This window comes from Capricornis sumatraensis, chromosome 8, assembly GCF_032405125.1.
Source record: "Capricornis sumatraensis isolate serow.1 chromosome 8, serow.2, whole genome shotgun sequence".
NCBI classification, from domain to species: domain Eukaryota; kingdom Metazoa; phylum Chordata; class Mammalia; order Artiodactyla; family Bovidae; genus Capricornis; species Capricornis sumatraensis.
Window position 1 is genome coordinate 92419124 of NC_091076.1, and position 17729 is coordinate 92436852.

Consider the following 17729-nt stretch of genomic DNA (forward strand, 5'->3'; position numbering starts at 1 on the left):
TGGCTGGTTGGCACTTTTGGGCTTGTACATCCATCACCCATCTCTGCCATCATGTTCACACGGATTCTCCTCGTGTGCATTTGTGTCCAAATCCCCCCCCTTTTATAAGGACACGTCATATTAGATTACAGGCTCACCCTACTCCAGTATGATAGATTTTTTTTCCCCCCAGTATGACTGAATTTTAACTAATTTCATCCACAAAGACTCTATTTCCAAACAAGGTCATGTTCTGAAGTGCTGGGGGTTAGGACTTCAAATGTAAATGGGGAAGGGGGAGGGGTTGCACAATTCAACTTGTCACAGGTGTGTTCCATTGAAATTGCTGGAAAAATCTTGCCTCATCCCTGCTTAAGAACTTCTCCTGACTCTTAGCTACCTACTGAATAAAGGGCAAAGCCTGATGATCTGTGAGGGCTTTCACAATCTGGGCTGCACAAGCCTAACCGCCTCCCCTTCAGTGCCTCACCGCTCCCCCAAAAGCCCTATCCCACCCTGTAGCCCAATGGAAGATCCCTGTTGAACCTCATATTCCCTGCCTTTTTGCCGGGCGCGGCTCCCTCCTTCCCAGCCTCATCCCGCTCCTCTGCTTGCACTTTCTTCCGCGTCTCTCAGGAAAGGCCTGGCGATTCAGAATGACTGGTGGAGCACCGAGGACCGTGTCTGCCCCCATTCTCCCCTCCTAGCACTCACATATGCGGTTCTCTCCGCTCTCCCGGGACTTGCACAGTTTCTTGCCCTAAGAGCGCCCACCCGAGAGTGGTTCAAAGACTCCCAAACCGAACTCTGGGTTTTCCGGCTCTTTACGGTTCGAAAGACTCTCACGCCCCCTGGAGGGCGGGACGCGACCGCACAGGGACAGAGAGCAGCCACACTAACAGGGAGACTTTATTCCCCTTTTCCCTGCGAGCTGACACCCTTTTTTTTTTCCCTGCGGGGGTGAGGGAGGGGCCAGGGTAGGGCCAGGACTGGACCCGAGAGAGAGCTCAGACCCCGGACCGTTCCCCAGGTGCCACGGACGAGGCGGCCTCAGAGGGACACCGGCGGCCGGAGCAGGGGCGCAGCGCTGGCTCTGCGCCTGCGCGGCGGCCCATGGTCAGGATGCCGGCCGCGTGGTTGCCGCTGGCCTGCAGGAGGCGCTGCAGCCGGCCCTGGAGGCCCGGGGGCCCGGGCCGCCGCTTGCCCAGCGTGAGGATGCCGGCAGCGTGATTGCCCGCGCCGTGCAGCAGCTCGTAGAGACGACAGGAGCACGTCTTCTGACGGCAGCAGTCGGGCAGGGACTGCGCGGCCGCCCCGGGTGACAGCAGCGCTGGCGGCAGCAACAGGAGCAGGAGCACCAACGTCATGGTGGCCCAGGAGACCTAAGGAAGGCGGAGACCGGGCGCTGAGGGTCGCCCGCATGCCAGCCCCTACGTCCGGGTCCTGCCCAGCTGGCTCCGCGCCCCCTCGTGGCCGGCGCTTCTCACTCGCTGTAGCCTGGCTTTCCTGCCTCTCTGTTCAAAGCTGTCTGACCGGCTCTGTCTGACACGACTGAGCGACTGAACTGACTGACCTTAAGATCCAGCAGAGCATCTCCTCCAGTAAGCTCTTTGAAACCCACTGGGCAGAATGAATCTCTCTCTCCTCTGGGTTCCCTTAGTCCCTTGTACCCTCATTAGAGCGCTGACCACTCCATTTGAAACAGGCATGTCTGAATCTGCCCCAGAAGTTTATGGAGACTTTGCTCAGGGAAACAGAAGCCCCATTTATCCGCCGCTCCTCCCCACAGAGGGCAAACACGGGAAAATCAAGGACTGGCAGGATCCAGATTGTTGCCTGATCCCTTGCAGGGGAAACGATTCTGTGGGTTTGGACCCGTTTCCTACCCTTTCATGGGGCACAGCGTTGTCACTTGTAAACTGGGTATTAAGTAATTCCTGCAGTGCAGGGCTGCTGGGAGGATGAGATAAGATGACAGGTGCAAATTGCACCTGATACATAGTAAAAGCTCGATAAACATGAACTCTTAGGAGAACAGGGCACAGTCCAGTGTTAGCTAAGGCAGATTCTCTGTCAAGGGTCCACCCTGCATCCTGCCTCAGAGCCCATATAGGAAAAGACACTTTCAACCTTCCTTCTAGCTCCCCGAGCAAGCATTCTCACTGTCCCCGGTCTCATTGCCCCTAAGTCACCCCTCCATCCCTGGGTCTTTACCTTTGTAGAGGAAGGATTCATGGTGTCTGGAGCTCAGAGTGGGGTAGCCGGGAAAGGTGTCATCTGCAGTGGTCCAAATAGCCAGGAACTTTGAGGCTGTTAACTGCAACCCACTAGCAGGAGCCTGGGGTTTATAGTGCTCAGAGGTGGTAGGCGGGAAGGGGGGAGAGCAGGGTGCTTGCATCTACTCCGGGAACAGACAAAGGCAAATCTAAGATTAGCCTCCCGCAGGAGTGCCGTCTCCAGGCTGGGCCCCAGGAATGACCGCCAAGGCGATCAGAGTCTTGAGCTGGATCTCTGTGCCCCTGGTCCCCCGCTTTGTCTGTCTGCCTGCTCCCTGGAGATGGGGCGGTCTCCAGGCACTAATGAGGCCACCTTTCTCCTAGGAATCTGGGAGCACAAAAGAGGTCTTGCCTGGGGGCTGGCGTGGGACAGTGCATAGGGGGAGCTGCTAATTAAGGGCAGGAAAGGAAGCAGTCATGAGACCCACCCTCCATAGGATGTGTGTGTCTGGGGGAGGGCAGCCAGGCAACAGCCTCTCTCCCCTGCTTCTGTCTCTGCCTCTGGGGCCTTTATGCTTCAGGGCCTTCTTCCTCTGTGGAAATGGTGTTTTAGCTGACTTTCTCTCCCCTCTGGCTCTTCTTCCTTCTGCCCCTTCCACCAACCTCAAAGATGGAGAACCTTAAAAAGCCACTCCTGGGTAGTGAAAGAACACCAGCCAAAACTGATGTTATCCTTCCACCTCGCCAGCTTTCTACCTGGTTGGGCTGCCTCAACAGGATGGATTGAGTCCCATCCCACCACTGGCAGGAGGAGAGCCGCCATGGGGAGACGGACATGTGCCATCTCTAGGCTGGAGTTCCTCTTATCTAGGGCACTGTCTACTGAACACTGGTTCTGTGCCAGGCTTTGCTCTGGGCGCTGGAGCGACAGTGTGCATAAGATACTGCCTGCTTTTCTTTAAAAAAAAACACACACACAAAATTTATTATTATTATTTATTTATTGGCTACACTGGGGCTACCCAGGTGGAACTGTGGCAAAGAATCTGCCTGCCAATGCAGGAGACATGGGTTGGATCCCTGGGTCGGGAACATCCCCTGGAGAAGGAAGTGGCAACAACCCACTCCAGTATTCTTGTCTGGAAAATTCCGTGGCCAGAAGAGCCTGGTGGACTACAGTCCGTGGGGTTGCAAAGAGTCAGACACGACTGACTAAGTGACTAAGCACGCATAGGCTGCACTGGGTCTTCATTGCTGTGCACGGGCTTTCTATAGTTGGGTGCCAGGCGGTGGGCCTGGTTGCAGTCCTGGGGCTTCTCATCTCGGTGACTTCTCTTGTTGCAGAGCACGGGCTCTAGGCATGGGGGTTTCAGTAGCTGCAACTTGCAGGCTCAGTAGTTGTGGTTCATGGGCTTAGTTGCTCTGCTGCCTGTGAAATCTTCCTGCGTCAGGGATTGAACCCATGTCCCCTGCATTGGCAGACAGATTCTTAATCACTGGACCACCAGGGGAGCCCTGGGCCAGTTTTTCTGGGAGGTGACCCAGCAAAAGTATAGCTCAATGGAGAGGGGACTCTGCAAAAGCCTTCTGTGAAAAGTCAGTTTCCATCAAGTAAGCTTGGGAGAGAAGGCTTTACCTAGAAGGGACAGCCTGAGCAGAGACCTAGAGGTGACCATGCTATACTCATGCAGGAAGCAGGGTGTGGTCCACTGATCGCAACTTCTCTTAGAAGAGAGAGGTGGCTGGACAGGTAAGTGAAGTCAGAGTGGGTCAAAGGGTCTTATCAGCTAAGCTGATTAGTCTTGATGGCACAGGTGCTGGGGGCACTATGGGAGGATTTTAGCAGTAAGGGGTCATGGGCTGAGGTGGGGGCCAGGCAGATGGGGGCAGGGGCCTGGATTTGGGGTGTGAAATCCAGAAGTGGAAAATTCTTAAAGAGATGAGAATACCAGACCACCTTACCTGCCTCCTGAGAAATGTGTATGCAGGTCAAGAAGCAACAGAACTGGACATGGAACAACAGACTGGTTCCAAACTAGGAAAGGAGTACGTCAAGGCTGTATATGGTCACTCTGCTTATTTAATTTCTATGCAGAGTACATCATGCAAAATGCCAGGCTAGACGAAGCACAGGCTGGAATCAAGATTGCCGGGAGAAATATTAATAATCCCAGATATGCAAATGACACCACCCTTATGGCAGAAAGCAAAGAGGAACTAACGAGACTCTTGAAAGTGAAAGAGGAGAGTGAAAGAGCTGGCTTAAACTCAACATTCAAAAAACTAAGATCATGGCATCCAGTCCCATCACTTCATGGCAAATAGACGGGGGAATAATGGAAACAGTGACAGACTTTATTTTCTTGAGCTCCAAAATCACTATAGATGGTGACTGCAGCCATGAAATTAAAAGATGCTTGCTCCTTGGGGAAGAAAAGCTATGACAAACTTAGACAGCATATTAAAAAGCAGAGATATTACTTTGCCAACAAATGTCCATCTAGTCAAAGCTATGGTTTTTCTAATAGCCATGTATGGATGTGAGAGTTGGATCATAAAGAAAGCTGAGCCAAAGAATTGATGCTTTTGAACTGTGGTGTTGGAGAAGACTCTTTTTTTTTTTTGGCATTTTAATTTTATTTTTTTACTTTACAACACTGTATCGGTTTTGCCATATATTGACATGAATCCATCACAGGTATACATGAGTTCCCAACCCTGAACCCCCCTCCCTCCACCCTCCCCATATCATCTCTCTGGGTCATCCCAGTACACCAGCCCCAAGCATCCTGTATCCTGTATTGAACCTAGACTAGTGATTCATTTCTTATATGATAGTATACATGTTTCAATACCATTCTCCCAAATCATCCCACCCTGGAGAAGAGTCTTGAGAGTCCCTTGGACTGCAAGGAAATCCAACCAGTCCCTCCTAAAGGAGATCAGTCCTGAATATTCATCGGAAGGACTGATGCTGAAGCTGAAACTCCAACACTTTGGCCACCAGATGGGAAGAACTGACTCAATGGAAAATACCCTGATGCTGGGAAAGATTGAAGACGGGAGGAGAAGGGGATGACAGAAGATGAGATGGTTGGATGGTATCACCAACTCGATAGACATGAGTTTGAGCAAGCTCTAGGAGTTGGTGATGGACACGGAAGCCTGGTACGCTGCAGTCCATGGGGTTGCAAAGAGTTGGACACAATTGAGTGACCAAACTGAACTGAACTGATTCAGAAGTAGTAATTCAGAGTCAGAATCTGAGGCTTGGACTTCCCTGGTGGTCCAGTGACTAAACTGCGCTCCCAGTGCAGGGGGCCCCGGGTTTAGTCCCTGCTCAGGGAACTAGACCCCACATGCTGTAACTAAGACCCAGCCCAGACAAATAAATAAATAAATATTAAAACAAACAAACGAACAAAGAATCTGAGGCTTGGGAGCTGATTGGGATTAGGTGCCACGTTATTTAGGAGGCGCTGCAAGGTTTGGACAAGACTCACGAGCCTGTTGAAACTGAAGGCCAGCCCGTTTCCCCTGTGGTAAGATGGACAGTCAACCCAGATGGTCTCTGGGGCTGCTTCCTGCTGTGATTCTTTATAATTTGCAGTATAGGTCCTGCCCGTGGAAGTGATTTGTGGGTTTTGGGTCAGGAAGGGAGACTTGTGCTAAGCCTGGGCAAGAGGAGTTGAGGAGCAGCCCCTCTGCACTTAGGGAAGGCTTGGGATGGGGAGAGGTCGGGGGGGGGGGGTGCTCAGTGTCTCCTAGGTTGACCTAGGCTGTGGTAGGGGTTCCCCAGGTCCCCAAGGGCACACACTCAGGGCCCACTCCAGCTTGGAGCAGAAGTTACAGGGAAAGCCCTAGTGTCCAGAACTGAAGCGGAGAGGGCAATCCAGGCTGTAGCAGGAGCAGAGCGAATGAGGTCCCTGGTTTTCCCAAAAGCAGACCCCGAGCCAAGATTCTGGGTGTAAGAAGTTTATTTGGCAGGTGACCCTAGAAAGCATGTGGGAGGAGGGACAGGAGAGACAGGAAGAAAACCAGTAAGAACCGTGTTAACAAGAAGGTTACCACTGCGGGCAACTGGTGGGGACCCTCGGAGGGAAATGCTACGAATACACTTCAGAGTTGTTCTACTGAGGGACGACAAAGCTGAGGTCTGCGGTCACCAGCCCCTGCTCCGTGCCAGCTGAGGGTCACTCCTGGGAGCCTGAACTTCCAACACTTCCAGCCTGCCTGGTGCACAGGCTGAGAAACACAGGCATTGCCAGCATGGATTGGAACTCCCCTGTCCTCTAGGGTGGGCTGGGGGCTCCAGGCGGGGCATTGCTGGTGTCTGCTCTGTCCTTGAAGTCAACTCCTCGGAACTGATCGACCAGGTCGGGCCTCCCTAAGGGCAGCAGCTCTCGTGAGCAGCTTTCAGCTGACACATGAAGACCCTGGCCAAGGGCTCCACATCCAGAGGGGCCCCAGAAGAAAGAGCAAGGCAGCCCATGGGGGTGAACGGGGCCAGGGGCAGGCCTCAGCTCAGGACACTACCCTCCTCTGCAGGCACTGGGCCAGGGACCTGTGCCTGAGGACCCGGGGCATCTCAGGAGGGAAAGGAGCCGAGGGGCAGGCAGCGAGGGCTGCCCGCAGTTCCCTGAAGGCCCCCTGCCCCACCAGGTGGACTTGGGCGGGGCCCATGCTGCCCCGGAACCGCAGGTGCTTGTAGTGAGCGGAGGTTTCCTGAAGGCAGTGGTCAAGCTGGGAACAGAACGGCTCAAGTGAGGCTGATGTGGGGCTGGGCGGCATGTGGGTGAGGCACGCACACCTGTGCCCAGGGTATGCGTGGCTAGAAGTTTCATGTGTACATGTGTGTCCGTGGGGCTCAACCCTCCCTTCCCAGAGCTCCAGGGAGGCTCTCCTCCCTCCCCCACCTCCCCATGACACACGGGGCAGTGTGCAGAGTGAAGGGGACATTCAGTTGTATCCTGTCCCTGTCTCCGGTTTACCTTGTCTCGATTTTCCTCTGACAAGTTCCTCAGCCCCTTCAGTGCCACAAATACCTCATAGTGGGGAGCGGAGCCCTCAGAGGAATCTGTGGACAAACCGCCTATTACGCACACATGTTTTGTGAATGGGGCATCTTCGAAAGCCCAAGCCCACTGCCCCTACTCCAAGGTTCACAGAGGAGAGGAGTTTCTTGGCAAGGAGTGGGGTCAATGGAGAGGAAATGGGTAGAGACTGAAGCAGGACGGAGCGGGGTTAGATATGCGGAAGGACTTTTGTTAGGAGCAGCAGAAATGGCTGGGTCTTTCCTCCTTCCTAGAGGTCTCCCAGCGGGGTGGGTATGGGTGAGGGATAGTCAGCCAGTGGAAAAGCTTACCCAGAATCCTGCTCTCCACCCAGCCATGGTCCAACAGCTTGGCCCCCGGCCACTGCCCCACGGCCCGGCCCAGGGCCTCAGAGAACACGTCCTCACCAGTGACTTCACCTCGAACACTCAGGGTCTGGCCCAGCCTGGGGAGAAGGAAGCAGGAGGCAGAGGAACCCAGGGCACGAGCATGGTCCCTCAGTGACCCGGGGGGTGACTTACCTGCAGATGAATTTGACGACCGGACACTGATTGTAGACACTCGCTACCTGTACCACATCACCGAGCCGGCACCTGACAGGGAGGGAGTGGGGATGAGGTCAGGCCCGAGGGCCCATTAACTTCAACAGCATGCGCATGGCCTTTAACCAGAGAGTGGGGAGATGAGGGCAGGCAGATGCTCACCTGGTGAGGCTGGTGTGGTTGGTCAACACCAGCTCGTACTCCTTGCCCTTCTGGGCCTCAGCCAGCAGGACAGTGGGGGTAGCCTCTTCCCAAGTTCCTTCCTTGAGTGGGAGCAGCTCAATAAAGGGGGCTCCAGGGGGCAGAAGGTACAGGCCATGGGGCTGCTCTGGCCACAGACTCAGGCCCAACACCCCTGTGGGGAGCAAGCAGCCTCTTCATATGCTAGGCAATCACCCAGGCCCTAACCCTCTGCACATCTGATCCCCCTGCTGCCCCTCCACTCCATCCTTCCCAGCTCCCCCAGGCTCAGCCCTCTGCTTCTAAGGCCCTAATTGGGAAGAGGCAGTGGTTCTGGAGGTGATGGACCTGGAGAAAATGCTGGTGTGGTATAAATCTGTGTAAGTCTCTTAACCTCTCTGAGCCTCAATTTTTTCATCTGTAAAATGGAGCTGGTGTTGGGGAGGAATCAATGAGGTGACTATATAGGGCTTGCTGCAGTTCATGGGGTTGCAAAAAGTTGAACACAATTTAGCAACTCAACAATGACAACTTGGCAGCTAGCTGTGTGCCCCTCACCACCCTTGAGTCTTGCTGACCTCCAGAAGCAGCATAAGCAGGTGAGAAGAAGGTGAGCCCTTGGCACCACAAGGCCCCCAGGGCAGCCACAGCCTCAGCCTGCCCTCCTGCGTCCAGAGTCACCACCACCTGCAGTTTTGGCCAGAGCCGAAGGGCCAGTCCTCGGGTTCCCTGCTCCAGGGCCTCCCGCAGCTCGGCTGCCCGTCTGGGGAGAGGTGCTCCTGGGTTCCCGGCAGCGATGGCCTCAGCCAGCTCTTCCCCATGGGCCTCCAGGTCCAAGAAGACATCTAGGAGCTCTGCTGCCGTCCCAGCTTCCAGAGCCCGCAGCCCTGGGGACCTCAGTGCCTCCAGGAGCAGGATCCTTGGGTCCTTGGCTCCAGGGGGGCTCACCTGGCCCAGGGCATGCCAAGGCCAAGGGAGGGGGTAGGGCCAAGGGGAGGAAGCAGTTACCCGAGCCGTGCCTCCTGGAGCCAGCACTTTCGGGTAGGCCTTGTTTAGGGCTGCCAGACCCAGCAAGGTGGCCTGGAGGAAGACAAGAGACAGTGTTAGCCCTGGGCCTGAGCCAGACTCTGAGCCCCCAGATATTCTTTTTTTTTTTTTTGGTCACCAGGGATCGAACCCGCACCCTCTGCACTGAAAGCGGGGAGTCTTAACCACTGGACCATCACGGAAGCCCCCCCGTTTTGTTCTGAGGTTTTTGTTGCTGTTGTTGTTGTTTGGTTTTTTCCCATCCTGATGGGAGGCTTTGGCTCCACTTAGGGACCTCTGATGGGGTTGGGTTCCAGCCTTCCCCGTTTACCTGCAGAGAGGCCTCACCATGGTACCGGTTTGAGGTGGGGGGCAAGGGCTGCTCGCCACTTTCTTCCTCCTGGGCCTGGCTGGCCTTGGTCAGAGGGAGATGATTCCGGAAGGTGCTTATATCTGTAGCCCCAAAGACATCATAAAATCCCCATGAAGCCACAGAGTTTCCCAAGGGTTCAAACCAGACTGGTGAGACCCTCGGCAAAGGAATCCAGAACAGGCCTGAGGGGAGAGAGGCTATCAGGGGCCAGGATGGCAAAATTCATCTTGAACAATCCGGCCTGGGTAGGTTCTCTGGGTCAGACCTCTCTCTGTGCTGGCGGTAGAAGGGGAAAGGGTGGTCTTTGGGTTCTGGAATCTGACTCTCCTGTGGGGTTTCCTTCTCTTTGGGCCACTTCCCCAGACCCTGGGAAACACACCTGTGCTCCCTCTGAGGGGACAGTGGGGACCCTGGGCTCTGCGCAGACACCGCCTCAGGGCCTGCTGCTGGCTCTGGCCCGCGTGCAACGTGCTCTGTGCTAGTCTCTTCTGCTGCCAGGCGGCTGCCCAGCGCAGGGCCCCCCACGCCACACGGTGCTGGAGGCGGACAAGCCAGGACGGCCTGGCATCCTGGGACCGCGGCCGCCACAGGAGCATGGCCAGTGGCAGAGGCAGCAGCAGCAGCAGCAGCAGCAGCAGCATCTCCAAGCAGCTCCTGGAAGGAGGAAGGCCTCCAAGTACTGGTACTGCAGGGAGGAGGGGAAACCCATTTCCTCCCCTCACTCTGCCGAGCACAGGAAAATCAAGTTCAAAGGGAAGTTGGGGAAGTAGCCTGGACCCCTGTCAGGCGCGTGATGTGGAGGAGACAACGGCAAGGCTTTGGGGTCACACTGACCTGAGTTTGGATCCTGGCTCTACCCCTGGTTAGCTGTCTGGCTCTGGGACACTCAGTCAGCTGCTTTGAGCCCCGTACCCTTGCCCCACCTGTAAAATGGAAATAATGATACCCCTGAGAAGGAGCACGGAGGGCACGGCAGAGCACCTGGCTCAGAGCAGTTCCTTAACTGATGACAGGTCTGGTCTACTCCGGAGAGGCTCTGCTCTGTCCAGGATCCACCCTGTCCCATCATCGTGTCCCTTCCCCGCCAACCCCCACCCCCCTACAAGCCCTGAGCCCCTAGCAGTGGTTCCACGTCCCACAGGCACCTGTCACAGCCCATTTGAGCCTCTGCCCGGCACCCAAGGGCCCCTCAAGGCTCCGGAACAGCCTCAGAACACAGCTAGCCAGAAAGATGGAGCCCAGGCTTTAAGGGGAAGTCCGGCCTGAGGGTGGAGCTGGAGGCGGGGTCGGGAGAGCTCTTAAAGGGACAGGTTGCCTAAGGGCCACGGAGCTGGGAGGTGGCCCAAGCCTGCAGGTGGAGGGAAGTTATAGCCAGAGTAGAGTGGTCCATAGGGTTGCAAAGAGTCGGACACGACTGAAGTGACTTAGCATGCAGAGTGGTCCTCAGACTCGTGTCGGTGAAGGAAGAGAAACCTAAGTGCAGAAAAGAGTGTCTCAGATCAGCTTGAGCGGGCAGTGGGCACATCCCATCCTGGAGCAGGTGTAAACTTGAGCACTGTCCAAAAGCAACATTTTTCCAGTCTAGAATTGCCCTCCACAAAGGTAGTAGAGAAAGAAAATCCTTTTGTTATTGAATAAACATTAAAGCAGCGTGTGACGCATCACAGGCGAACTACTGGGACCACGAAGACAGAGAAGAATCTCATTCTCCCCCCCCCCTTTTTTTGTAGTTATAATTTATTAACTTGTCATCCTGATTTTGTATGGGCTTACTTTCTTTTTTCACTTTATTACCTTTTTATTTTTATCTTTAAAAATATTTAATTGGAGTATAATTACTTTACAATGTTATGTTAGTTTCTACTGTACAACAAAGTGAATCAGCTATATGGATACATATACCCCTTCCCTGTTGAGCTTCCCTCCCTTCCCCCCATCTCACCCCTCACCGACTCATCACTGAGCACCCAGGTGAGCTTCCTTTGCTATACAGCAGCTTCCCACTAGCTATCTGTTTTACACATGGTAGTGTATATATGTTGGGCTTTGCAGGTGGCGCTAGTGGTAAAGAACCTGTCTGACAATGCAGGAGACATAAGAGACACGAGTTCGATCCCTGGGTCAGGAAGAACTCCTGGAGGAGGTCATGGCAACCCAGTATGCTTGCCAGGAGAATCCCATGAACAGAGGAGGCTGGCGGGCTACAGTCCACGGGCTCACAAAGAGTCGGACATGACTGACATGACTTAGCACGCACGCACACATTGTACGTAAATGTTAGTGCTACTTTCCCAGGTCATCCTACTCTCTCCTCCCTGTGTCTGCATGACCGTTCTCTATGTCTGCGTCCTGCCAACAGATTCATCAGTATCACTCCCTTTTAAAGCTAGAGCCCAACAGACACAACCTGTTAACACATGTTCTCGATAAATAACTTTACCTGGTAACTGGGGTCCCCACCTGTGTTAGTTTATTGGCTTTATCCCAGGAAACACAAAGTTCTCCCATCTTTATGGCAAGAGGTAGTTTTGCAGCTTGGAGTAAGGTGCTCTCCAGAGCTCGGCTGTCCCTGCTGATACTGAAAGACTTGAGAAGCTGTGCTCAGGACGGTGATCTTCTATCCCATGTGAAGCCCTCTCTCCCCCTGTGTTCTCCACCCAGGCTCTCAGACACCCTCCCTTCACCCTCAACTGTCTCACCATATTGCAGTCTCTCTTCTCAAAACTGAGCTTTTAAAAATTTTATTTACTTATTTCTTTTTGGCCATACTGCTTTCGGGATCTTAGTTCCCTGATCAGGGATTGAACTAGGGTCCTCAGCAGTGTGAGAACTGAGTCCTAACCACTGGACCACCAGGGAATTCCCATCACAGCTTAACTCTTAAAGTGTGCAAGTGGTTTCTAGTGTATTCATAGGTATGAATGCCAACAGTCAATTTTATAACATTTTCATCACCATGGAAGTAACCCTAGGTCCTTTAACTATTAATCCCCGATCCCTTCCCACCTTCCACCCCCCAGCCCTAAGCAACCACAAATCTACTTTCTCTGTATATAGATTTAACTATTCTGGATATTTTGTGTAAGTGGAATCATATACTATGTGATCGTTTGAGTCTGGCTTCTTTCATTTAACATGTTTGCAAGGTTCTTCCATGTAGTTCGTTCTTTTTATCGCCAAATGATGTTTCATCATATGGATGAAACTCACCTGATTATCCATTCATCAGTGGATAAACCTGGTTATTTCTGCTCTTTGACTATTGTGTATATTGCTAATATGAATCCTAGTGTACAAGTTTTTCTGTGGATATATATCTTCATTTTTCTTGCATAAAAATGGAATGCAAGGCGTTTACTGTGTTCCAGTGAGTGGAATGGCTGGGTTGTATAGTAACTGGAACTGCTAAACTGGTTTCCAATGTGGCTTCACCATTTTACATTCCCACCATCGGTATATGAGGGTTTCAGGTTCTCTACATCCTTGTCAACACTTGTTATTATCTGACCTTTTGGCTATCCTGCCCTCTTCATTCATCCATCTGAGTGAGATTTTGCATTTTCCTAATGACTAATGATATCACACCTTTTTATGTGTTTACTGGCCATCTATGTACTTTCTTGGGGAAATGTCTTATCAGATTTTTAACCCATTTTTGACTGAACCACTTGTCTTTTTATTATTAAGTTGTAAGAGTTCTTTATATATTTTATATACAAGTCCATATATCAGATATATATATGATTTGCAAATATGATTTTTCTCCTGTTATGGGGTATTTTTCCATTTTCTTTTTTTTGACTTGGAGTAAAAAAATCTTTTTAAAATTTGTAAAAATTTCATTTTTAGAAACTTGTATTTTAACTGGAGTATAATTGCTTTACAGTGTTGTGTTAGCTTCTGCTGTACAACATGAATCAGCTATAAATATACGTATATCCCTCTTGAGCCTCCCTGCCACCCCAGATCCCACACCTCCTTTTATTTTCTTGATAGTGTCCTTGAAGCACACACCTTTTAGCTGTATTTATTTATTTACCTGCTGGGTCTGCATTGCTGCACGCAGGCCACTCTCTAGCTGCAGTATACGGGCTTCTCATCACGGTGGCTTCTTTCTGTGGGGCACAGGCTGGCGTGCACGTGGGCTTAAGTAGTTGCTGCACGGGCTTACTTGCCCTGTGGTCTTCCCAGACCAGGGCTTGAACCCGGTCCCCTGCACTAGCAGGTGGATTCTTAACCACTGGACCACCGGGAAAGTCCAGAATATTTGACTCTGATGAAGTTTAACAACTTATTCTTCTCTTTTGTTGCTTATGCTTTTGGAGTCATATCTAAGAAGATATTGTCAAATTTGAGGTCATGAAGATTTACCCTTATATTTCCTTGGCTTTTACATTTAAGTCTTTGATCCATTTTTCTTTTTACTGTAGTAAAATATACATGAGTTACCATTTTAACTGTATTTGGTTATCCACTTCACTGTCATTAAGTACATTCCCATTGTTGTGAAACCATCACCATCATCTCTCTGCAAAACTTTTCATCTTCTTAAACTAAAACTCTATGCTCATCAAACAATAACTCCCCACTGCTCCTTCCCACAGCCTTTGAAAACCATCACCCTATTTGCTGTCTTTATGAATTTGACTACTCTAGGTGCCTAATATAAGAGGAATTATACAGTATTTGTCCTTCTGTGTCTGTCTTATTTCACTTAGCATAATGTCTGTTTTTGTCCATGTGGTAGCATGTGTCAGAATTTAAGGAAGGAAATATACGAGATATATATATATATACAACCGTATTTTGTTTATCCACTCATTCATTGATGGACATTCACTGTTTGGCTATTATGAATAATGCTGCTATAAACACAGGTGTACAAAGATCTGAATCCCCCCTTTTAATTCTTCTGAGAATATTCCCAGAAGGTGAAGTGCTAAATCATATGGTAATTCACGCATTTACCTTTTTGAGGGACCACCATACTATTTTCACAGCAGCTGCACTATTTTACGAGCCTACCTGCAGTGTATAAGGGTTCCAGTTTTCCTACATCCCCTCAACAGTTACTGTTTTCTGAGTTTTTGGTTTTTGTAATAGCCAAGCCGATGGGTATCTCTTTGTGGGTTTGAGCTGCATTTCTCTAACAACTGAGCATCTTTCTGTGTGCTTGTTGTCTACCTACGTATCTTCTTTGGAAAAATGTCTATTCACATCATGTTCCCATTTAAGTTTTTGTTGTTGAAGGGTTCTTTATATATTTTGGCTATTAATCCCCTATCAGACAAATGGTTTGCAAATATGTTCTTCCATTCTGTATGTCGCCTTTTCTCTCTGTTCACAGTGTCTTTCTTCTTCTTTTTTCTTTTTTTAAAAGTTCTTATTTTTTTGGCTGACTGGGTCTTAGTTGTAGCATGTGAGATCTTTAGTTGCAGCATGCGAACTTTTATTTGCAGCCTGTGGGATCTGGTTTCCTGAGCAGGGATTGAACCCAGGCCTCCTGCATTGGAAGCATGGTCTCTTAGCCACTGGACCACCAGGGAAGTCCCAATAGTGTCTTTTGATGCACAATTAAAACAGTGTTTTTGGCTGTGTCATAATGCCAAAATGCTTAGTTGCAGCACTGTGGGACCTTAGTTCCCCGACCAGGGATTGAACCTGGCCTTGGTTCAATGAAAGCTCTGAGTCCTAACCACTGGACAGCCAGGGAATTCCCAAAAGCTTTTAATTTTGATGAAGTCCAATTTACCTTCTGCTGCCTATACTTTTAGTATCATGGCCAAAAAAATCATTGCCAAATCCCATGTCATGAAGCTCTGTTTTCTTCTTTGAGTTTTACAGTTTTAGCTCTTACATTTAGATCTTTGATCCACTTTGAATTGATTTTTATATATGATGTAAGGTAACATTCCAAATTCATTCTTTCACATGTGGCTATCCAGTTATCCCAGCACTCTTTGTTGAAAAGACTTCTTTTCCCACTGAACGGTCCTGGCACCCTTGTCAAAAATTTGCTGACCACAGACACATAGGTTTCTTTCTAGACTCTGAATTCTATTCCACTTATCTATAGGTCTATCCTCCTGCCAGCACTACATTTCATTGATTACTATTTCTTTGTAGTAAGTTTTGAAATTGCTAAGTGTGACTACTTCAACTTTATTCTTCTTTTTCAATTGGTTTTGTAGGAGTGTATGGTCTGGTTTTCAGATATTTGTGAATTTTCCAGGGCTTCTGATGAAGCTGCTCAACACCATCAGTCATCAGGGAAATGCAAACTAGAATTGACTCAAGTCATGTCACATTCCACTAGGATGGCTATAATCAAAAACGTCAGAAAATAGCAAGTGTTGGCAAGGATGTAGAGGAATTAGAACCCTCATGTAAAATAGTGCAGCCACCTTGGAAACCAGTTTAGCAATTCCTTGTTTCTGGTCCAGGTAAACACGTTTCCTTGTTTAGTGAGCGGCTGGATTATTTTAGTGAGACTGTCTGCTCCCCACTGCCCACCCTGCTACACAGTGTGGAGCCTCTGATGTTGCTCCTTAGGTGGGTGCAGACCTGAGTTAAGCCCATAGTCACCCTAGCATGACAGTGACTTGCAAGGATCTCTCTGTGTCTCTTTCCCTGACCGCATCCAACTGTTAAAACTGCACTAGTTGTTGGCTGATCTGCCAACAATGTGCTGGGGAATAAATGACTCCACAAATTGATCCAATCAAATGCAGGCTTCTTTGAAGGGATAGTTTCAAAGTTCAGTATTTGAGATTTGTTCTGACCCCAAGAGAGAAAGCTCCTTCCTGCTTTATCGTTTCCCATTTCTAGCCAGTTCAGTTTAGCCTCTGTCTCCAATGAAGCTACGGGTCTCCTGCCAATAGCCTTTCCCCACAACCTCCAGTTTTTGAGAGCACAGTTAAGCTTGAGTTTGCAAATGCAGTCAGTTCCCTGTTTTAAACCTGCCTCTCTTCTCTGGAGCAAAATCTCTGAGTCTTAGCTCTGGCATTGTGCGTATGACGACGGCACACTTCTGAGTGATGGGCCCACTTCAAAAGCTGAGTGCTCAAACTTCCCTGGTGGTCCAGCGGTTAAGACTCTACAAGCTTCCAACGCAGTGGGTGCAGGTTTGATCTGTGGTTGGGAACTAAGATCCCACACACCACAAGATGCAGCCAAAAAAGGGGAAAAAAAAAGCTGAGGGGTGGGGGTGAGAGTAGCCTCAGTCCTTCCCGACCTGCCTCTCCCATGGTGGAATCACTACCTTATGGACCTGGGCAAATGTGATCAGGGCTCCAGGACTCTCAGCAGCACTGGCCCAAGGTAAAGTGTCCATCCTACCAGAAGGGGCCAAGCAGAAGGGAGTACCTTACCTTTCAGCAGCATCACCCAGAAATTAGCATTAGCTACAGAGGTCTGGGGGGAGGATGAGAAATGCTGGCATCCTGGCTTTCCCAGATGATAACCCTCTGACTGGGAGCTATGGGGAGAGGGAGCTCTGTGTTCTTGGCTGCACTGGTCTGGAGTTTCTGTCCTTCTGGGTCTTGGTTCAACCACGCTCACTCTTCTTACTGCATTTTGAATTTTCTTGAGTGAACATTTCTTCATTTGCTGTATACCCTTAGGAAACTTCAGACGGGTGGGTTTAAGAAAGCAACTGTCCCAGTTTCACTGTGGGGGTGGGTGTGTAGAGCTGTTCGTGCTGTCACACCAGGAGTGGAACTCCCGTCACTCTTCAGTGCTCGGCAACTCAGCTTGGCTGCCTACCTTTACAGACTGTTCTCACCAAGGCCATCAACAGCCCTGTTAGTGCCAAACCCAGACAGTGTTCCCAGTTACTATGTTTGACACTGTCACCCTTCCCTGGGCTTTGTTAGCTGTAGCCTTTCAGATTTTCCCTACCTCTCCCATCATTCTTTTAAAACTTATCGGCAATACTTTTTTTTGAAGATTTGTTTTGGCTGTGGTGGGTCTTTGCTGCTGCACATTGGCTTTCTCTAGCTGTGGCGAGTGGGGGCTACTCTCTGTTGCAGCTTCTCTTGTCGCAGGGAACGGGCTCTAGGGGCCTGGGCTTCAGTCGTTGCAGCGTGCGGTATACAAGCGTATTTGCTTTGCAGCATGTGGGGTCTTCCTGAACCAGGGATCAAACCAGTGTCCCCTGCATTGCAAGGTGGACTGTTAATTACTGAACCACCAGCAAAGCCCCCCAGTGACACTTAAAAAAAAAAAATTTCTTTGGCCGTGCCGGGTCTTAGCTGTAGCACACAGGATCTCTGATCTCACTGTGGGACGAGGGATCTTTAGTTGTGGTATGTGAACTCTTAGTTGCAGCGTGTGGGATCTAGTTCCCTGACCAGGTATT

At 50.5% G+C, this 17729-nt stretch overlaps 2 protein-coding genes across 2 annotated transcripts; both read right to left on the reverse strand.

The window, feature by feature from the left end:
- Nucleotides 1-986: 986 nt before the first annotated feature.
- On the reverse strand, nucleotides 987-2214 carry HCRT (hypocretin neuropeptide precursor). Its single transcript, XM_068979019.1, has 2 exons — nucleotides 2194-2214; nucleotides 987-1361 (listed from the first exon to the last, which is right to left on the reverse strand). The coding sequence occupies exons 1-2, from the start codon at nucleotides 2212-2214 to the stop codon at nucleotides 987-989; spliced, it is 396 nt and encodes a 131-aa protein (XP_068835120.1).
- Nucleotides 2215-6192: 3978 nt separating this feature from the next.
- GHDC (GH3 domain containing) lies at nucleotides 6193-10599 on the reverse strand. Its single transcript, XM_068977806.1, has 10 exons — nucleotides 10516-10599; nucleotides 10205-10293; nucleotides 9750-10024; nucleotides 9329-9450; nucleotides 8550-9051; nucleotides 7954-8146; nucleotides 7771-7842; nucleotides 7561-7694; nucleotides 7187-7272; nucleotides 6193-6938 (listed from the first exon to the last, which is right to left on the reverse strand). The coding sequence occupies exons 3-10, from the start codon at nucleotides 10009-10011 to the stop codon at nucleotides 6720-6722; spliced, it is 1590 nt and encodes a 529-aa protein (XP_068833907.1). The 5' UTR covers nucleotides 10012-10024; nucleotides 10205-10293; nucleotides 10516-10599; the 3' UTR covers nucleotides 6193-6719.
- Between the last annotated feature and the right edge of the window lie 7130 nt (nucleotides 10600-17729).